At 38.4% G+C, this 21,393-nt stretch overlaps 2 protein-coding genes and 1 non-coding gene across 5 annotated transcripts; 1 reads left to right on the plus strand and 2 right to left on the minus strand.

Annotated features, from left to right (window-relative positions):
* Positions 1–146: 146 nt before the first annotated feature.
* On the minus strand, positions 147–17,148 carry LOC127520480 (elongation factor 2-like). Of its 3 annotated transcripts, XM_051908612.1 has the most exons (14): positions 17,110–17,148; positions 14,997–15,098; positions 4,374–4,588; positions 4,027–4,208; positions 3,655–3,866; positions 3,311–3,489; positions 3,123–3,228; positions 2,683–2,935; positions 2,391–2,586; positions 1,928–2,294; positions 1,493–1,846; positions 1,080–1,262; positions 854–986; positions 147–768 (listed from the first exon to the last, which is right to left on the minus strand). In XM_051908612.1, exons 3-14 carry the CDS (start codon positions 4,553–4,555, stop codon positions 575–577), a joined length of 2,541 nt encoding a protein of 846 aa, XP_051764572.1. In that variant the 5' UTR covers positions 4,556–4,588; positions 14,997–15,098; positions 17,110–17,148; the 3' UTR covers positions 147–574. The 3 variants fall into 3 exon arrangements, with proteins under 3 accessions (XP_051764572.1, XP_051764571.1, XP_051764573.1); XM_051908611.1 differs by lacking the exons at positions 14,997–15,098; positions 17,110–17,148 and adding an exon at positions 6,335–6,498; XM_051908613.1 differs by lacking the exons at positions 14,997–15,098; positions 17,110–17,148 and having other exon boundaries at positions 4,027–4,086; positions 4,374–4,563.
* Positions 3,016–3,079, minus strand: LOC127521992 (small nucleolar RNA SNORD37). Its single transcript, XR_007932507.1, has one exon. It is a non-coding gene; the product is annotated as a small nucleolar RNA SNORD37 (small nucleolar RNA).
* Positions 12,329–20,432, plus strand: creb3l3a (cAMP responsive element binding protein 3-like 3a). Its single transcript, XM_051908618.1, has 10 exons — positions 12,329–12,870; positions 13,138–13,251; positions 13,582–13,816; positions 14,027–14,160; positions 14,324–14,434; positions 14,524–14,630; positions 14,864–14,932; positions 15,017–15,101; positions 17,200–17,296; positions 18,908–20,432. The coding sequence occupies exons 1-10, from the start codon at positions 12,850–12,852 to the stop codon at positions 19,219–19,221; spliced, it is 1,287 nt and encodes a 428-aa protein (XP_051764578.1). The 5' UTR covers positions 12,329–12,849; the 3' UTR covers positions 19,222–20,432.
* The last annotated feature ends 961 nt before the right edge of the window (positions 20,433–21,393 follow it).

A 21,393-nucleotide genomic window follows, 5' to 3' on the forward strand; every position in this document is an offset into this window, starting at 1 on the left:
ATGCATGCATTAATTTGAAACGTAAACCAAAGATAACTTATAATTACTGAACACAAAGCAATTACATATTATACCCACATACTTTCTCACTTAAGCATATCAAAACCTAACCACAAGAAAAAAAAAACAAACCAAGACACATTGCATTGCTGATCAAGTTTGCTTTATATTTCAGTCTTGCAGAGACAAATGCTTCCAAACAAGTTTTCCAGAAATGCATTTAAACTTGGAGGTAGATAGCCAATATTTTTTTTAAATATTACAGCAAGTACAGATTATTCATGTTAGTATACAGGCTATGTACACAGTACATAAATTGTAAAATATATAGTTTAAATATACATTTTGCAATTCATTACATTTGAGTTTTAGCACAAAACATCAACTTGAAATTCCACTAGGAACTGAGAAAAGCCACCGTTAGCTTGTTGGTCCATAATAAAGATGCATGCATAGCTCATCTTAGAAACGATGGTCATTTTATGGTTTGAATTAATGTAAACAATCTCCTATAGTGTTCTTGTTTGGTCCCTCTGTATGAGGGAGAAAGAGGAATGCAACTCTCCAAGTAAATCTACAATTTGTCCAAGTAGTTGTCTAAAGCTGGAATGCCTTCTTTGAGCCCCTTGCGTTTTCGTGTGTCAGCCACAATCTGGGCAGGCTTGGAGCTAGCTTCCATGGGGTCTCCAGGCAGGATCTGCCAATGGTCAAACACACACTGTGGGAAAGCTTGGCCGGATGTGTTGGAGCGAAGGTCAGCTGTGAAACCTGTGTAAAGATGACAGTTTAGGCCTTGTAACTTAAAGCACGTTGAAACGAGAAGACAACAAAAAGGTCTTTCTGCTTCACTCACCAAATGACTCGTTGACAGGCAGGTAGGCTTTGACCACAAACATAGGTGTTCCCATAACCTGGGACTCCTCAAATACAAGCCCACGCTTCCTGTTCAGTACACCATAGATGCCACCAACAACTGACTCTGGGCACTGTAGATGGATGGAAGAAAGGTTGTACAATTATGACAAGTATGGTAAACACCAAAAGGAAAACTAGGCTTTCATGCATGACCGCTGGCATACCTGAATCTCGACCAGGTACACAGGCTCAAGAAGCCTGGGCTCAGCTGTGAGCTGACAGGCGTAAAGCACTCTGCGGGCTGTGGGAATGATCTGGCCACCACCGCGGTGGATTGCGTCAGTGTGCAGGGTCACATCATGAACATCAAAGCGAATACCACGCATGTTCTCCTCGCACAAGACCCCCTAAAAAAACAAAAAAAACATAACACTCTTATAAACTGCGTTAGGACTCAAACAACTAAACCAAGGTTGTCTTGCACCAGGAGGGCCACCTTCTTGAACCCCATTTAAACAGCAGCTAATAAAGGTCTTCAGGACTCAAGAGTTCCAGTAAGGTGACCTTGGCCTTCAAGAAACAAGAGCAGACACTCTTAGTTAAAAATATGCAGCATTTAAATTTGTTTGCTTCTTACCTCTTTAGTGGCCCACTGAAATCCAGCCACCACACTATCCTTGATCTCATTCAAGTATTGGACTCCCTTGGTCACGTCCACCAAGACGTTGGGTCCAGTTCCATCAGGGCCAAAGCACCAGATCTTTCGAGCTTCTGTGACTTCCCACTCGTACTTATCAGCAAGGTAACGAGCACGGGCCTTCATCTCCTGCCTGGCAGTGACCTCACCCTTATCAATATCTTCAGGAAGACCCTCGGACAGAGGACGGGCTTTCATGAAGAGACGATTGTGCTTGTTTGGGGACTTGGAAAGGCACATTTGTTTGGACTCATCACTGACAGTCTCTCTGTAGGACACAACTGGATCCGATTTCTGCAAAGAACAGCAGCTTATTAACAACCAAATAAATATTATATCACCCCAATTGTGCAACTCGAGATAAGTCAATGGTACCTTGAGGGGAATGCAGGCATGGTCCTCTTCAAGGTCCTTCAGGCAAATCTCCAAATGAAGCTCACCAGCTCCAGCAATGATATGCTCACCAGACTCCTCAATGATGCACTGCACCATGGGATCTGACTTGGCCAGACGCTTCAACCCTTCCACCAGTTTAGGGAGGTCGGCAGGGTTCTTGGCCTCTACTGCCACTCTCACCACAGGACTGACGCTGAACTTCATCACACGCATATTGTGGGCTTGCTCGAAAGTTGTGATGGTTCCAGTCTTTACCAAAAACTGATCCACACCTACCAGACCCACAATGTTACCACAGGGCACATCCTCAATGGGCTCAACATAGCGGCCCATCATCAGAATGGTCCTGAAAGATACAAAAACAGGCAAGGCATTTCCATTAAGTGGTTCTCCATCTTAACTAATAGTTCTGTTGTGTGACAGAGTGGTTTTAAAAACCAACCTTTGAATGGGTTTGAGGTAAAGATCCTCTTTTTTTCCAGGAGTGAAGTTTGGCCCCATAATGCGAACCTTTAGGCCAGTGGACACACAGCCAGAGAAGACCCGACCAAAGGCATAGAAACGACCTTTATCAGAGGTCGGAACCATCTTAGAGATGTACATCATGAGAGGTGCTTTGGGGTCGCAGTTCTTGATGCCTGAGAAAACCGATTTGATCTTTAACAAATCACCAATTAAAGAAACTTTGATTATTGTTAATTCTCCAGTTTCCATATTCTATGAGCACAACATACCCATGGCAGCCTCATCATCTCCAGGTCCTTCATATAGCAGTTCACAGCGGTACTTCTGAGCAGTAACCGGTGAGGGTAGATGGATGGTGATCATCTGAAGTAGAGCTTCTCCTGCTGGCAGCCAGCGACGCATCACAGCCTTCAGCAGGGGCTTGCCCTCCTTCTCCTTGTCCTCGGCATCTAGCTTAATGTCCAGCTTCTCAATCAGCTTAGCAGTTTCCTCCTTCTTGAAGTTCATGATGGCATCAAATATCTACAGTGGGATAAGTTAGAGCTCCATATAATTTCTATATGCACATGGCAGACAAATCTATGCAGAGTTCACAACAGCCATATCAGACAGATTTTTCATCAAGAAAATCAGGTCAAAGTGAAGAATGTTTAAATCATCATTAATGGCTTGAATAACGTAACATTGCCACTCAGTGCAGATTACTCACTTTGAAAATAGGGTCAAGGATCAGTTGAGCAAAAGTCCTGGGAAGCTTCTTGCCATCTGGTGAGTTGGCAGACTTGCTGAACTTGCCAGAAGCTGGGTCAAAGTACCTGCAAGAAATGGCCACACGTGTTACATAAAGAAACTACATTACATTCAGTTGGGTTGTTCTTTTCGGTCATCATTTCTCACCTGTCTCCCCAAAGCTTCTTCATCATGTCCTCCACCTTCTTGCACCGCTCAACTGGTCCCAGCTGGGCTTCACCTTTGGCAGCAAACTTCATTACGTACATCTCAGCAAACTGCTTCAAAGTGAAGGCCCATCCATGCAGTCCAGATCCAAAGCCAACAGTACCAACTACTGGATCAATCTAAGAGCAGGATGTTAAAAATAAGATTTAAAGATATTTAGGACAGTCAATCTAAAATTAAACCCAGGGATATCATAGAAGCCTAAGTTCTTTTATATTTATATATTAAAAAAAAAAAATAATAATAATTTAAAAGGTCCCATGAGCAAGCTATAAGGCACTCACCATAATATTACCCATGGGTCCATTCTCATCCTCACCATAGGTGGAGATGATCACGTTGACATTCTCAACAATGCGCTGGAAGGTCTGGTAAAGCTCTTCAGGGCCCAGCTGTAGCTCCAGCAAGGCACGGTCCATCTTGTTCATCATCAGTACTGGCTTTATCCTTTCACCAATGGCCTGTCGGAGCACAGTCTCTGTCTGCACGCACACACCTGCATGGGCAAAGTGTCAATTTTTGACGTTTCAATAAATATTCCACAGAATCAATCAACACTTCAGAATGCAAGTAATTAGTCCTCTCGTATCTTCTACCATACTGTCAAAAGTTACCAAAACATAACCATTTTAACAAATGACATTTTATGCACTTACCAGACACACAATCTACCACCACCAATGCTCCATCTGTGACACGCAGCGCAGCTGTAACCTCTGAAGAGAAATCAACATGCCCAGGGGAGTCAATCAGGTTGATGAGGAAGCCTGAGCCATCTTTGCATTGTTTAATGAAGGCCAAATCATTGTCACTGAGCTCATAGTACATGGAGATTGCACTGTAGGGGCAAACAGTGATGAAGTCAATCTCTCAAAGTGTTCACACACACGCACTTAATTTTCAATGTTTGTACAGTAGCGATTAAAAATTTAGGAGTCGCCACAATACTGAAGGAGACCGTTTAATACTCACATTTACTAGAGCAGAAATATTTAATACTCACGTGGACTTGATGGTGATGCAACGCTCCTGCTCGTCCTTCCTTGTATCCGTGAATCGGGTTTCACCAGCACGGGATGAGGCGATGATACCAGCTTTTGACACCAGCGAGTCTGTCAAAGTGGACTTGCCGTGATCGACGTGCGCAATCACAGACATGTTACGGATGTTGGACTTCTTGTCCATGATGCCACGGATCTGGTCTACTGTGAAGTTCACCTACGGATTTAAAAACATGTGAACTTCAAAATAAGGCATATTTCTAGTTTTAAATAAGGATATTTTCCTTAACATGCACTCAATGCCAGAACTATCAATGGTTTTGGATTATATACCGACTACCTACCGTAGGTAGTAACAGCAACATTAAAGCTATATTTGGGCCAATGATGTGACAGGTCATTTTTTTTGTCCAAAGGCCTTATTATTATTATTATTATTATTATTATTAATAATAATAATAATAATAATAACCAGATTTGACATCCAAAGTATGTAAGGTAGTACAACTAGATCTCTTATTGAATCCAGAAGGTTTTAATTATATTTTGCTACATACAAAAGGTATTTTAAAGATTTTGAAGTGTCAAAAAGTCATTCGGTTTAACCGTCCAAAGACCAATACAGCCATTTCATTTGTGATTAACATATCTTCATATAATAAATGTATATATATTTTATTCTGATATTTTATAACATATCAATTTTAATACCATTTTGTTATGTGTAGAAGCCGTTGCTTTGTTAAATGTCCAGAAAAATTAATTTCATTGACGTCATTCGGAGTAACCAATATAAAGGGATCATTTTGGATCAAGTCATGCGGTCAATATCATGTGACAGGATGTGACATCATTCAGATACCTGCAGAGGACCACATGGTCGTGAGACAAAGTAACTAACTCTTAACTATTTGGAAAAAAAAAAAAAAAAAAAAAAAAAAAAAAAGTTAATGTTTTCACTTGCTCACGCATGTCCTGAAACATCAGGTCATTCGGTTCAACCGCTATAAAACATGGCAAATTTAATATTTTAAAAACTTGTACTAAATATAAAACGTTTGATTGTCCTTTTGCTAGCTAGCAAGCTAACTAGCTAGATATCAGCCTGTAAGCACTGTTTGAAGATATCGTTATTCTGTATAATCAAAACGGTCATTCGGTAAAACCAAAATTTTGGTTAAACCGAATGACTTTTTTGGTTACAAATATTGTCCATCTTGTTTAAAAAACAAAAAACAAAACAAAAGCAGTGTTGATTATAAAAACCACAATCTCATTGTTAACACTTAAAAAAAAAACAATGGAGAGATAGTTTGAAAAATTGTATTTTTTTTTTTACACTTTTAAAAACCTTATTCGTCAATGACCCCTTTATATATTGCGTTCCTTTGTTGCACCACAGCATGTGAGCACAAACATTCATATAATAGTCTCTGCTGTACTAAATCCTAACAAATAGTAGTGACTGTTGTATCTGTAAAAAGAATTGATGTTTTAAAGTGGCTTGAACACTGGCTAATAGCTCATGTGATCTCAAAATGGTGGCACTAAAATGAAATTCCAGAAGACTGAAATATCTGGGGTATTCATCTTATGTGAGTGTACATTTAAATATTTTTACTTATAGTTATCTTGTGCAAATCTTTTATTTGCAAAACTGAGAATTCATAATGCTGACAAAGCCAGGCAAAACAGTGGGTAAAAAGTAATCTAGGTTCACAATTTCACTACAAGCTAACAATGAATTAGAAAAGATCAATTCATCTAACAATTCTTTTCATCAGTAACTGTCCATACAATCTTCTGAACTAGGCAGGAGTTAATTCAAATAAGCCACTTCTGAAACACTTATTAGCATTTGTACAGAAATGTTGTCAAATTCAAGCACTTAAATCGTGATAAAAAAGTTAAACTTTAGAAGGCTTTTAACGCATAAAATAAATATTGTCATATATTAACTTACCATTTTGCCTGATGTTTTTGGATTCGTTTAATGGTGAACCCAATTTTTCACACCGCTTGCCACGTTGGGGCACAGGCAAGGAAGAGACCGATGACGTCAATGGTCATAAATATATATCAAGCGCGCGCCGTACGTATTGTACGTGATGACGTCGGGGCATTGCTCAAATTTAAAGGTGTAGAATCTCTTGATCGCTGTCTGACAAAGATGACGGAAAAGTGATTTTCTTTTTAATAGTCGATCGAGATAGGGTTTTAATGGACGTGCGGATAATTATATCAAGCGGCAGGGTATACAATGCAGATAAAATACAAATTATTTATATATGAAATGACATGCTCTTGACATGCCTACAAAATTATTGCTTATTTTACACACAGAATTCACTATATGTAGCCTATATATGGAAATTGATCATTTAAATATTTAGCTTAAACTGTTTACTTCATATTTATTCAAAATAAAATAAGCATTCGGCCAGCAGGTGGCGCCTCATCACTAGATTCACTTTTGTATTTTCTAAAAAGACTTTCTGTTTTACACCCTACCAATTGCATTTCTCAAGCAGTTGTAATTGGGACAGCATGTGGGTAGAGGTCATTCTAAAGGGGATGTAAATTAAAGAAAGATTATTATTGTTTGTAGCATTATTGTTTATGTGTTTAAATCTACTTTGCCAATATGCAGTATTATGACCGTTTTTTAATATTTTGACCTATTTATGAAAAGGTTACTGTCTGTACTGTCCAACAGAGTAGCCTAACCCTTCATGACATAATGACGTTTTTAAAAAGTCATGGTATTTATTTTACCTTGAAAAACAGGCTATGTTTGAAGACTTCTTTTAAAAAAAATAATGATTAAGATTACTTTTTGGAAATGTATTCAAATGTATGAAAACATTGCTAGGAACTTGACACTTTTAAAGAGTTCTCCTTTTTATCATCTCAGACATGCTTATTCATCACTGACCCTTTAACATCATAAACTCAGGATGTTTCGCCCCCACAAACACCTCCTTAGAACCGGGCCTGTCTGCAAGATTCACATTCATTGTCAGTCCTGTAACCCGCTAAAGCTGCTAGATAAATGATGTTACAGCTGGACTGAATATATGATTCAGCACATTGCAGAGTTTGGCTCGGGTCGTGCGTTTGCTTTGAAGCCAAGGGCATAAGAGCAGCTTGATGCATGCACTCAACTATGACAGATTTTGCACTTCAGAGCGAGAATGTTTCATTTCTAAACACTTTGTACTCTATTTTTATTTGTCTTGCAGGCTTCTGTACAACTACAGGTTTGAGGGGCTGGTGCATCCAGATGGCTAAAGCGCCCACGCGGATTGCATGTAAAGTAGAGAAGAGTGGTACACAAATGCATGTGAGCTCTTGCCGTCTATGTGACAACAACCTGTTAAGAAGACATCTTCACTGAAGAGTGGACTAGTGTACGAGAGGCAGAAGAGGTTTGAACCAAGTCAAGGTCACAGGATCACTGAAAACAACCATTCTGAACCGAACCGAGAACAGACAGTTTTTGACAGCGACACAATAAGACCCCATCAGTCTGTCTTGAGATGAAATCAAAGTGACAGAAAAGTGGTACTTGGTCAAGCGCATGAGCCTTCAAACCGTTTAAGTGGGGAAAAAGTAGCCTATCAGTCAATAAATGAAGTGAGCTGAATTTTTTTTTTTTTTTTTCTCCAGTTGATGCATTCAAGGCATGTTGGTTACTGCTGCTTGAGCTTAAATACTTTTCAGTGCCACCAGGTAAGTGCTGCCATGCTGCTCTGTAAAAAATGATCATAATTTAAACAATATAGACTGTAGAAATGCTACGGTAAAAACCTGTTAACTGCCTAATGGTAGGTTCCTTTATACAGTGAAAGACTGTAATAGATCTACTGGGATATTTCATGTAATTTTACAGTAAAATTGTTTTTGGAAGTGAAAAAGAACAAGTTATCTTATTATTTACAGTGAAAAACCATAAATTGACATTCCCAGAATTCGCTGTGTGACAGCTCACATTTGGTGGTATTTCACTGAAATAAGCTTTTTCTTATCAGTTATGTACATTAGGGTTTTATGTTACATCCTGTGTTGTTAATGTTTATTATAAAACGGTTAGTTCCTGTCTTTGATTCTGATTGGTCAATAGCTGTGTTTTATTCACGATAAAACACAGCTATGACCGCTTCACCCAACGGTTCTGTGAATCACTACACAACACCCTTAGCAACCACTCTTAACAACGTAAACTATATGTTCTCAATTGATATTGTTAATTGAAGCTTACTGTGTTATGTAGAAGAGTATTGTGAGGAAAAGATCGAGTGAGCGAGTTTATTACCTGCATTCAGATTTAGCATTTTCCTTCAGGTCAGTCCTATGTTCATAATAAAAAATCTGTTTAAATGTCCATGTATTATCTTGTCCTTTTAACAATTAAGGGGTTTTCCCGTGACTGACAGCACTAGTCAAAGCATTTGTCAGTTGCGTCTTGTTCCGTGTTCACAACAATTCAGTCTTTTCAATGTAAAAGTCTTCGCTACTGACTGACACACTCATAAAGACAGTCTTTGCTGCCATCTAATGGCGTAATAATGTAACTTCTGTTGCTGTTCACGGTCAGGGACTATTTTTTCCGGCGGAAGGAAGGATTTAGTGAAAGTTTACGTCATGAAAGTTGCATTGATACATATTTTTGGCTTTAATATTTGTATTGTGTGGTAACCGTTTTATAAAAGCACGGTACTCGAGGCTAGTGCTGTATCGTGAATAAGTCACGGCTGAAAGGGGCTTCACATCGTGCCTAACAACGCCCTTCAGCCGTGACTTATTCACGATACAGCACAGCCTCTCGTACCTTATAGATTACTTGAATTATTGTAGTGTCATGTGTTACCATGATGGTTTTTGTGCTTGTGTGTATGACAGTGTGCAGCTTTATTTAGTAGTATTTACTTTAACTTGTGGAAATGCTACTTATGATGAACTTTGATTTATCATATGGCTATCTTTTTGCTACTTGTGTTTTTAAAGTTGCCATGAAACAGAAGTTGTGAGTTTGTGTGGCTGTGTTCCGAAACCTTAAAAATGCCGCCTTGGGAGGATGCACTCCAAAAGGCATCAAGGCACGTCAGAATCCAATGTTAGCTGCACTTCCTGTCTCTTGAGATATCATCATCTGATAGATTTTTTGAATCCTTTGTTGCCTTTGATATCCCACAATCCTGTGCTTCATTCTGTGACAGTTAAGCTAAAAAAGAAAAATGGCATCTGAAAGTAGGGGTTGGTGTTCAGTTTATGTGTAAATGTCTGTTTTTAACTTTTTCCACTTTTGATGTAATTTCTAGTGAGAAAATTGTATTGTAGTAATTATATATTCACTTAGTTATCGCCAAAGCTCTCTCTATTTTGTTGTAGATTATTACACCATTATGCTGCCTCAAAAGTCTGTCTAAAATCAGTTTCGTGAGGTACCTTTGTGCGCAAACACTGCCTTACAAGTCACTGCCTGATAGGGCAGCGAGGCAACAAGTCAGCTGCCTAAGAATGCATTCGAAATCGCGTACTTCCCTACTATATAGTAGGCAAAAAACAGTATGTGACAAAAGAAGCATGTTGAATTCACAGTACTTGTAAAACAGAAGGCGGGATCTGGATGACCTACTTCTTCTGGCGAGAATCTGAAGTGTGTATATGATGAACACTTTACTATCCCATGAGGCCACGAGAGAGGGTTTGTGAATGGCAGTGAAGCGACACAACTGACACTCGTAGATCACATGATAATGACAACATGGCGGATGTAGTACAGTACGTCCAGATTACATTCATACTACACACATTCATACTGTATAGGGTCATTCCGTGTCAAATCAACCAAATTTCGGAAACTTCCCCACGCTCAAATTTTGGATTTTGTTCATATTTTTTCTATAGAAAGACAAACATAAATAGTGATGAAAGCCAAAATATTAAATGACACAGATGTATATTTACTGAGTAATCTACTATTTTGTAGAGGGGGGTCAAAATGACAATTTTCATCTTTCTAAAGTCATTTTTAAGCCCCTGTAAATTGGCTCCAAATCTCAGGTGAAAATTGTCATTTTGACCCCCCTCTACAAAATAGTGGATTACCCAGTAAATATACATCTATGACATTTAAAATTTTGGCTTTCATTACTATTTATGTTTGTCTTTCTACAGAAAAAATATTAACAAAATCAAAAATTTGAGCCGGGAACCTCTGGTTGAGTTGACATGGAATGACCCTGTAGAACATACTTTTTTAGCGATCGTGTAGTAATTACTAAAGTACCTACTCAAGAGACTATGCCATTTCGGATGCAGCCCAAGCTTTCGGACACAACCAGTCTTTCTTCCCTACTGTGACGTATATCTAAATGAAATGGCATCTCGAACAAGTAAAAATGTAGGGTGGGATTTGATTAATCCATCAGGAATTGATTGGATGGTTGTGGTTTGCTGTTGTGATCTCATGTGGGTGACAGGTTTTCCCGCTATTCTTGTAAAGCAGCAGATGTCCTTGTCGGAGTCATTAGGGCTTAACTGAAATGGTACAGAAAATCTGCACAGCATATTCAAAGCCTCTTAGTTTGACATTGATTTTTGCCTAACTGTGATGTCTCAAAAGGGCTTTTTCGTCTTAGCAAACAATGCTTTTATAAGGAAAAGACATTGATGAAGAAGAGAAGGGAAACAGGAGAACTGTTTGTCCTTGAGTTTTCCTTCAAACATTCCCTGAAATTGAAACTCCATGTCGGAATTCTGCCATAATTATGTCTCTTGTGGAGAGGTACGTGAATGATATTTAAAAAGGCAGCTGATGCTTTGAACTGTGTGCCTGACACTGCTAACTTTGATGGTGAGTAAGCACAGTGGACAAATACCTGAATCCGATGTTGACATTAATGCCTGTTTAAAGTTTCCTGCATACAAATGACATTGTGCCTTAATGGATGACTGCATCCGTGCTTGCTTATACGAACAGTAAACAAAGAAGCAGCTCGGGTAAATTTAAACAAAAATCCAATCCACTCTGAGAATGACAAATGATTTTTTAATGCTACAGCCTAAACAATAGATGACTCCTCGTAAATCACGATAGCTTTCAAAGTTGGATGGGCCTGTTCAGCCTCAAGTTTTATGTGGCAAGTGATGAAACAGCCTTCAAATAAGAGTTGATGGAGATGTACTTGCTTTAAGAGAGGACACACTGTGCCTGATGAGATGATAGCCGTTCTTGTGTGACTCAAAACAGCTCCGATGTCAAGAACAGGATGCGAACAGGTCTTTACCATTCAAAAATAAATAAATAAATTTAAATCTTATATAAGAGTTAAGTCTTGTAAAGACAATCAATCAATCAATCAATCAGTCAGTCAGTCAGTCAGTCAGTCAATCAATTGAAACAGTGAAGTCAGAGTTGTATAATTTTTGATAAAACTATAATTGATAATAATTAAAATTATTCAATAATAATAAAACAATCTGGTGAAGTCAGAGAAGTAGTGTATTTAATAATGGGGGCAATGGTTAGAGAGTCAGGCTTGTAAACCGAAGGTCGCAGGTTCGAGTCTCAGAACCAGCAGGAAATGTAGGTGGGGGGAGTGAATGAACAGCACTCTCTTCCACTCTCATTACCCACAACTGAGGTGGCACCTAACCCCCAATCATTCTCTGGGCACCGCAGCAAAAAATGGCTGCCCACTGCTCCAGGTGTGTTTATTGTGTGTGTGTGCACTTGGATGGGTGAAATACAGAGCACAAATCCCAAGTATGGGACGCCATACTTAGCTACATGTCACTTCACATTATTCTTCATGTTATAAAACATAAAAATAATGTATATTCATAACTCAAATATAAACAGATTTTAACCATTTAAAAACAATGAATTAAATAAACTAAAATAATTACATTCTAAGACTAATAATCATCATAATAATGTTTATTATGTATATTGTCTTTCTGGATTATCACAACTGTGTAAACGGTCACATTACCTCAGACAGAAAGGAAAATATGACCTTTGAACTATGGATTAGGTGTTGTCCCATAACAAATGTCTGAGGCACATACTTGAAAGTGCATTGAAACATTGAAGCAACTTTGAGGAATGTTTTTTTTTTTTTTTTTTTTTTTTTTCCCCAGGGATAAGATAGGTAAGTATGGTACACTGTCAGGGAAAAAAAGTGCAAAAATTGTACCTTCTTCTGGCAGTGTATGTAAAACAACATGATTCCGCCATCATTTTTAGAGGTGAGATTGCCCTTTTAATTTACATCCCTACAAAGAACAGCCAATCAAATGCAGCCCACAGGATGATGACCTGACTGTTGCGTTGGAGTTCGAACTTTGTCCTGGGTGAGCAGAGTGACACAGACAGAGTCAGGACAACCTACTGACAGATGTTTTGGTTTTGTCCCATTTTTGGCGTTTTTTCAAGGATATTTTAGACTGCTTTACCCCTGGGTCAGAGTAATGGAGCACTATTCAGACCAGGTAAGTCCTAATGTTTTGAATTCTGATTAGATTTGCATGCTAGAAAAGAGAAATTAGTATTAAACATAGTCTACGTTATCTAACCTGCATGTGCAATATCTCATATAGAGCAAAGTTCAGAAAAATGGAAAAGTTATCTGTTCCGTCTTCTCGTTTCAACATTTGCTTGCTTTAAACTGTTTTCGGTGCTTTCGTCTATTTTCTATTTCCATTGAATCCCACTGACAACAGATGAATTAAACAGCAAATATATTCAATGTGTCATAGGGCGGTGAGGGGTTAGAACTGCTCGATTTGCTCTTCGATAAGAATGATGGTATCCTACGGCATGAGAACATGGGACAACAAATCGATCAGCTTTGGCCAGTTCAAGATCCTCATGTAAGTCTAAGTCAACAAAGTCCGGCTTCCTTCGAGTTTCTTCAGTTTTCCGGATTTTAACATGGCATGTTAAAGGGATAATTCACGCAAAATTGTTCATTGTTATCATTTACTCACTCTCATGTCATTCCAAACCTGTTTGACTTTATTTCTTCTGCGGAACACAAATATTCTGAAGAACTGTTTTTGTCCAAACAATGAAAGTCAATTTGGACTCCATTTACTTTTATTGTATAGACAAAAACAGTTCTTCAAAATATTGTCTTCTGTGTTCTGCAGAAGAAAGAATTTATTATCTCACCTCCACCATCCTGTATTTTCAATTGACAGATGATGATGCCTGCCCAGGGAAACAAGGACTTCTTCAATGCACTTTTAGGTGGGTCCGACTCTGTTTCGGGGTCTCCAGTTTGGTCGCCCTCTCCTAGTGACAGCGGAATCAGCGAAGACCCTCATTCGGATCACATCGACAGTCCGCCACCAAACACAAGCCCCCCGGTAGAGCCTTGCATCGTCATATCCCAGATGCAACACAATCTCGACACAAACTTCCCATTTGATTTCAGTGAGTATCACGTATTCGTGAAGCAAACCTTCCTGGTGACTTTAGATTGATTCACACTGTAAACAGATGATTAGCCTCCCACTTATTATTAATTCACTGCATTGTGCATTGGTTTGGTACACTTTCTGAAGATAAGCCCCTATTCCTGAGATGTGTGAATCTCTCCACACACAAACAAAGGAGGATAAATAGTATTATCTGTTGCCGCAGATGGCTGGGAGACTGGCTTCTACCCAGACAGGGCTGGAGGGATACAGCGTGCATCTGAAACGCCACAGGAACAACCGACCAGTGGATTCCCCCTAACTGTCAAGGACCTGCTGCTATCTGGCACACCAGAGCCTGTGAGTTTGCACTCAGGCGTGAAGCTAGGTAAAATACACAAGGCAGAATAGGGAAAAGGTGAACTTTAGAGCAGATAAAAGCTGAACTCGATAGGATTCTGACCATCAGGCACATAGAAATGTTGATTGGATTTGTTACTTTCATGTCCGATTGATATTGCAGACCACAAAGGTGTCCCAGCAGTCCTACCAGGAGCTGGTTCTCACAGAGGATGAGAAACGACTACTTGCCAAGGAAGGAGTGACTCTGCCAAATCAGTTCCCGCTCACCAAGGTACCTTCAGCTGGCAATTACACCATAATAGTAGAGCACAGTCATTTATCTTTGTAGCTCAATGTTTCTGCTTCCCTCCCGTGATCAAGTACGAGGAAAGGATTCTGAAGAAAATCCGCCGAAAGATCCGCAACAAGCAGTCGGCCCAAGAGAGCAGGAAGAAGAAGAAAGAATACATCGACGGCCTGGAGAGCAGGTACTGACTGTTGTGTTCAAACAAATGAAGCAAAAGCTGATGCTACGTGCATCGAATCACAGAGGGAAAAAATCATAATCTAAGTTGATGAAATTTACAGCTACTGAACACAACCCCCCCTGGCATCATACCAGGTGGAAGTTTACAGCTGTGTCTGACAGTTGGCTTGAGAGTGGATTTGATTACAACCTGTTTTCTTTTACATGGTTCTTATGGGAAATTTGTTTTCATAGGATGGCGGCATGCAGTGCACACAACCAGGAGCTGCAGAGGAAAGTCTTCCAGCTGGAGAAATGCAACATGTGAGAGAATCATTTACTCGGTAATCTTTACACTCCATACAGGCCCTGAAATTGAACTTTTTACCCCGCTCTCTCCATCATCAGCTCCCTGATGGAACAACTTCGTCGGCTCCAGGCGATGGTCATGAACGGATCCAACAAACTGGCCCAGACTGGGACCTGCATTCTGGTGAGGGTTAAAAGAAGCAATATTAGCACATGAAAGATACAGGCATACAGTAATCATGCTTTGGGCTTTTAAAAACACACACTAGATACATACATAACACATGGTGTTTTCTCTGGCACTTGCCGTTGTTTTATTTCAGCTCATGTCAATGTGTATTAACCACAAAAATCTTCAAATCAACACATTCTTGGTCTTATTTTGAATTATTTATCAGTACATTTTATTCTAACCTACTATAAGCAATCCAAAAGTAGCAGAACCAAGGAAAATTCCCTAAAAAGATGCAATACAAATACAATATTATCTCACTATAAGGAGAGAAATAATTTTTTTCAGTTTATATTTCTTACTATTACAAAATATTTCTGTCAAGATTATAAAATAATCACACTTATTTCCAGTCTTTAGAAAACAGAATTAAATTTGTCAAATTTAGTAAACATTAATAAAAAAAAAAAAAAAAAAATTCTGGTAAGCAACACTGACTTTTTTAGGATTGCAAACAGATAAAATTGTTTTCTTATTAAAAATTCTTTTTCTCTGAAATGAATACTATTATCACGCAAGGGTACATTAAATTGATCAAAAGAGACAGTAATGACAATGTTACAAAAGATTTCTATTTCAAATAAATACTGAGAGATTGGCATGGTAATGGATATGGCAATGTAATGTATTTGGTCTTGGTGGAATAGATCTTCTGCTGTTTATTATTGCTGCTGCTGCTGCTGCAGAGCAAGTACAGAGACTTGCTACTGCCAATACATTCGCAGACTTGTTGTGAGCATGTAAGACATGCTGCTGCTGCACATATAACATACTAGAGCTGCATAATTAATCGTAAAAAGATCACAATCTCGATTCAAACACCCACGCAATCTTATTTTATTAATGACAACAATTCGCCCATGTCTATTAAATCTTTGACATATCATACTTGAACTTTCAAATCTGTGTTTATGCTGCCGCGCTGAGCCATGACTGTTAAAAGATGTATTTGTCTTTGAATCATTCAAATGATTCGTTCAAAAACACTGCTTCATCAAGTAATGAAACAAGTATTTATTAATGAGTCATTGAATTCATTTAAAACCATTTTTTTTTTTTAAATAATCCATTCAAAATTAATTAAACATTTATCCAGCAATTAGAGTCCAGCAATTAATATTTTGTCAGAACCTCTAGTAAATTACATGTTAGTGGAAAAGCATGCAGAAAAGCATAGTGGAAAGCATGGCCGCGCCGCTTTATCCTCCTTTCTAAAGTGCTTGCGCTCCTGTGGCGTCTGTCATTGCTATGCATCCATGCATAGCAATGACAGAGGCAAGACTGTGAGCTACGCAGAGGACTTTACCCGGCAGTCAAAGCGACATTACGTCGTGAAAGTGCGGACTCAGAGGAAGACCGTGAGGGTTTAGTGTGCCATTTGGGACAGGGCCTATTATGAGTGCACTTGCTGCGCGCCTACATTTGAGCAATGATTGAGCAGCAAGCTCATTGGCCGCTGATACCACAGCAACCAATCAGCTGCGCTATGTAGATAATGATGTGATCGCTACCAAATGAGTTAAGGACCTATGAGCCAGCGCCATCTAGAGTTTCATGCCAAAACTTTGCATTTATTTTGAACTTTATTCATCAAACAATCTGTATCAAAATGTATCACAGTTTCCACAAAAATATTAAGCATGAAGCATAACTGTATTCTGAAGTATCATGTGAGATTAAAGACTGGAGTAATGGCTGCTGAAAATTTATCTTCGCTATAGTAACATTAGTTGAAAATGCCAGTTCTGGTTGACTTCAATTCTCTAAATGTAAAAAGTTAATGTACTGATGTTTCACAATATAGTACATTTCACTGTCTTTTATGAGGCAGTACTAGACATTGACTGAAAAAATGCTCTTAAAGCAATCATCAGTGTTCCCCAACATGAAGGAGGCAGGGGAACCCAGTAATCTAATCACAGAACAAAGAACTCTTATCTACAGCTACTTGAAAACATACCTCACAAACGGACGTTACACCAAAGTTGTGCTTCACTAATGGCTGTCCGTGTCGCTACGCTCAAGCCTTCCATCTGCCTCTGTCCCTTAGGTGCTGCTTCTGTCATTCACCTTGATTCTGCTGCCCAGTCTTAAGCCCTTCACAGATACCAAGGTCAGCCAGCACGGAGACTTCAGCCCACTGAGAGGTGAGTTTTCTGGCCGAAATATCTCCTCCATCCAGTCCTTGTGGGGAAAAACCCATTACAACTACCTTATATTATCCTGTGGCCGCTAACTTGAGAGGAAAATTTCATGCTTGAAGAGTAAGGGGTTCTTGAATCTGTGTAATGTATCATTTGGTTGACAAGCCATTAGGCTTGGGCTGAAGACTTGTGACAGCTATTGGAAGGACTGAGGGAGGTGACGCAGACTAGAAGAATGGCAAACAGCTTAGTCATGTTTTCCACACGTTGAATCAACAGCGTGGAAGAAAAGCTGTAATTTGTCCTCATCAAACTGCTGTCAGTGTTTCTGAAGGGAATCAATTCTTATTTTGCAGGCTAAGCGTAGGTCATGGTTAAAGTTTGCTGCACTTGGTCACAGTCTTGTTCGATTAGTGTCCTGTTTAGCTCCGCAGCCCTTTTGAAGTGTGTGGCTGAAGTTAAGGGAGAAAAAAAAAAAAAAAACAGGGTACAATGTGTCAAAGCGTGACTCGACTGTGTTTATTTCATCCACAGACTTAAAATAACTGGCATTGACCAGCTACAGGAAGTAGACTGTGCATTTCTAAAGTCACGAGTTTGATTCTGAAGGACTGACAATATGTATTTGTTAAAAAGTGTATGAATGTCTTTGCACATGGGTGTTTCTTCAAATTTAGGCACTTTTATGTCCTAAAGGTTTATAAAAAATAGATTTCAACATTTTTGGTCAATGAAGGTCACATCAAAACTTGGAAAATGTAAGCATGCTTTTGTAAATAATTTTTTGCTACTTTTCAAATGCCCTTTATGTACAGATTTTTTTGTTTTAGCCTTGAAAATCCATTATAAAATTATGAATTCCATGGTTATAACCTTGATATAATCTAAACAAATATGAAATAATAATAAACAATTTTAATATTTATTGTATAAAAATGTTTTCTATAATTTTTTTTTGTTATAAACTACTGGCTACATTTATCTAACCCCAAACAATTTTATTTCCAATAGTTTTTTTTAATTTAGTGTAAATGATTACCAAGTAGACAACAGTGTCAGTGAAGAGCTTGAGATGACATATGAGACATAATGTGTGAAGAAAATAAAGAGAAATCGAGGTAAATATAACATTGTGAACATTTATGCACTTCCAAATAATGCAAAAGAGTGAAAACACCTTTTTTTTTATTTTTTTTTTTTTATTTATTTACAAAACATGAAATACTAGCACTGAAATTAGCCTTATCAAGACAAATGAGTCTGCCATCTTATTCCAAATAACACAAATGTAATTTATATCACAGAATATTATTAAATGATTTGTGATGACACTGTGATGGGAAGACTGGGAACAAACATTACAGAAATCTCTCTGTATTTATTTATATACACGTTTGGAGATTATTAGTAGAATAATTACATAAACTAGTCAGAGTTTACATTTATTGTCCAAACGTCCACAGGGCCAAAAGTGCCCACATTTGAAGAAACTCCTTTATATAGCCTAATAAAATATCAAATCAAGTGGCGTTTGTTTTAAAGAAGGATAGCAAAGACACACTTTTCACAAGAAGTATTAAGTATCTTTCTTACATTTTCTTTAACCCCTTGCAGTTCAGTCACGGTCACTGCGCAACCTCCAGTCTTCCCGCGTGCTGCGCACCCTCGAGTATCCGTACTCAGTGACAGAGGACCCCAAAATCCCCCTGCGCTTCTCTGAGGATAAAAGTATGGAGGAGATAGCGTCGCTGCTGGGAAGACTTCACAGGAGACCAGAGTTCACTAATTACGACTCCGAATTTCACAACCACAGTTTAGACCAGCATGACGACCATCACCATGGAGACCCCATCACTGGGCATGTAGAGACGGTGACCTTGAATCCACGACGTGGCTCAAGGCGGAGTCCTCATGCTGATGATATGTGAAGGGCATAAGGGGATTTACCCGGGGATTTGTCAAAACTCCTTTAACAGCGCTTTTGAAGACGGGAGCCAGCCAACAGATGGCTGGAAGCTATTTTTTCCTTCTTTCTAAAGTAATCTTTAAGAGATACGCTATCTACTTATTTATCAAACTTCGGATAAAATAATAAGTCCAATTTTATCTGTTCATTTGGAATGAAGGAAGTGCTTATTTTTCTTGTTTTTAACCTTGACATTTAAGAAGCGCATAATCTTTCTTTTTCGTTAAAATGCAGTGGGGTCCAAATGAAATGCTCCTGTTTTCAAATAAGGGCTCTTTTTGCGAAAGCCTAATGGTTGACTGCAGGCTACATTATCGTGTTTGTTAACCGACTACGACATGTAAGATTGATATTAAATTATTTTAAAAGCTTACCTGTAGGTTTGTTATCTCCAAGAATATTGCTGTAATATTGTAAAAGGCCTACTGCAATATTAGGCTTCTGAGGTAATTCTCGCTACAGTCGAGGCGCAAAATGGCGGCAGTTGCGTTTGTATGAAACGAGAGTCCGCGGTGCGATAAGAGAGACATGAAAGTAGCGCCGGTTACATTTACGCGAATGAGCGGAATGATATTCAGCGTTGCAGTGAAAAATATCAGGCAGCTGGATGACACAATCGACCAATCATAATCAATTATTCCAGAGAGCCGTGTAATAAGATGTGTATAAAAATAGTGTAATAGCAATTTGAGTGAGAAATTAAATTAAAAAAATATTAAACTGACCGTTTGTACAAACGAATTAGCATAGGTTTGATATTTATTTTACTTTTTTATTATTTACAAATTAAAGGTTATTAAATATTAATGATAAACATCCCAGATATGACATCAGACTTTTGGACTCCACTGCAACCTATATATTATAGCTATCACTACAAGTTTGAACCATTTCTGCTCTACTTGCAATACATCTGAGGTGAATAATAATACAAAATCTGTTCATTCCACTTCATTAATTTTACCTTTTGAGTCCTTCAGCAAGTTTGTTCTAAAGGAGAGCCTTGTGTTTGTCTTTTCCTTTTGAAGACAGTTTTGCTTTAGGGGTATTAATATGAAGGCTGAAGTAATTTTTTTATCGACTAAGAAAAAGTTAGTGTGCATAAATTGCTTTTGATAACAGTCATGCTTTTTCAATAAAATCACATTATGTTGAAATGTCTTTCAACCATCAGTTTGCATTGTTTTTTCCAATAAATGTTCTAAAATACATATTATAAAAAGGACAGCTCTCTGTCTTCAACTCTTGACGTCAACACATAAATGCCTTTCAGCACAATTTGTATGTCACGAGAGACAGAATGAGGCCAATGCAGATGAGAAGAACAGGTGAACAACACATCGCAGTAAAAACAAATATGATCATCCTTGATGCAAGACCCATCAATGTAAAGGCACTTTGTTATCATCTCTAAGAGAGATGCACAAATGAATAGGCTATGAAAGCAGCAGTCTGTGTGGATCATACGAATGAATCAATGCATAAATGTCAACTTCATTTTTTCTTTGCCATTTTATGAACTGTGTACAGTGAATAACCTTTAGTGCTCAGGAATGAGAAAACAGTGTGGGAGGTATTTCAAGTCAATTTCAGATAAGAAAACTTGAAAAAAAAAAAAAAAAAAGATAGATAGACCATCATGCATAATCTTTCCATTGTGGTCAATAATAAGGCTCAAATGTAATTGATTGGGAGGGTTCAGCAGGTTTTGATAAAGACCGAACTATTGTTCACAAAGGTTTTAATCTTGGTCATGAAGGATAAACTTGCATCTTTCGTCCACAGGACTGTGCCGTGCCTCTTCACTTGAAGTCTCCCTTGGCCTCCAGTTTGCATGTCTATTTCACTTTAAAAAGACTATCAAAGTACTGCATTTTTACTTAATTAATCTGTTGTTGATTTGATGCACAAAGTTTGTACAAATAAATTTCAGACTGTTTGCTCCTCAAGGCAAAACAGTACAATTCTTGCCTCAGTAATCTTCTAAATTAACCCAACAACTAAGACGAAAGACTCCATAGTCTGAAATCAATAAGTTATCACTTTCATTCTGCGAGTTATTTTCAAGAACTGTGGGTTGTAATTAATAGTCTGTGAATTTTGAAAAAGCTTATGTGTGACCTGAGTTATCATG

Source organism: Ctenopharyngodon idella, chromosome 10 (genome assembly GCF_019924925.1).
Source record: "Ctenopharyngodon idella isolate HZGC_01 chromosome 10, HZGC01, whole genome shotgun sequence".
NCBI lineage: Eukaryota > Metazoa > Chordata > Actinopteri > Cypriniformes > Xenocyprididae > Ctenopharyngodon > Ctenopharyngodon idella.

What these genes read in the sequence shown, in the direction of transcription:
- creb3l3a (XM_051908618.1), top strand. Translation starts at nt 12,850, where the DNA reads ATGGAGCACTATTCAGACCAG. An exon ending in GGCCAGTTCAAGATCCTCAT is followed by an intron (nt 13,252 to 13,581) that starts GTAAGTCTAAGT and finishes TTCAATTGACAG; the next exon opens with ATGATGATGCCTGCCCAGGG. An exon ending in AGACTTCAGCCCACTGAGAG is followed by an intron (nt 17,297 to 18,907) that starts GTGAGTTTTCTG and finishes AACCCCTTGCAG; the next exon opens with TTCAGTCACGGTCACTGCGC.
- LOC127520480 (XM_051908611.1), bottom strand. An exon ending in AGATGATGAGGCTGCCATGG is followed by an intron (nt 2,587 to 2,682) that starts GTATGTTGTGCT and finishes CGGTTTTCTCAG; the next exon opens with GCATCAAGAACTGCGACCCC. An exon ending in TTCAGTGGGCCACTAAAGAG is followed by an intron (nt 1,263 to 1,492) that starts GTAAGAAGCAAA and finishes TTGTTTTTTTAG; the next exon opens with GGGGTCTTGTGCGAGGAGAA.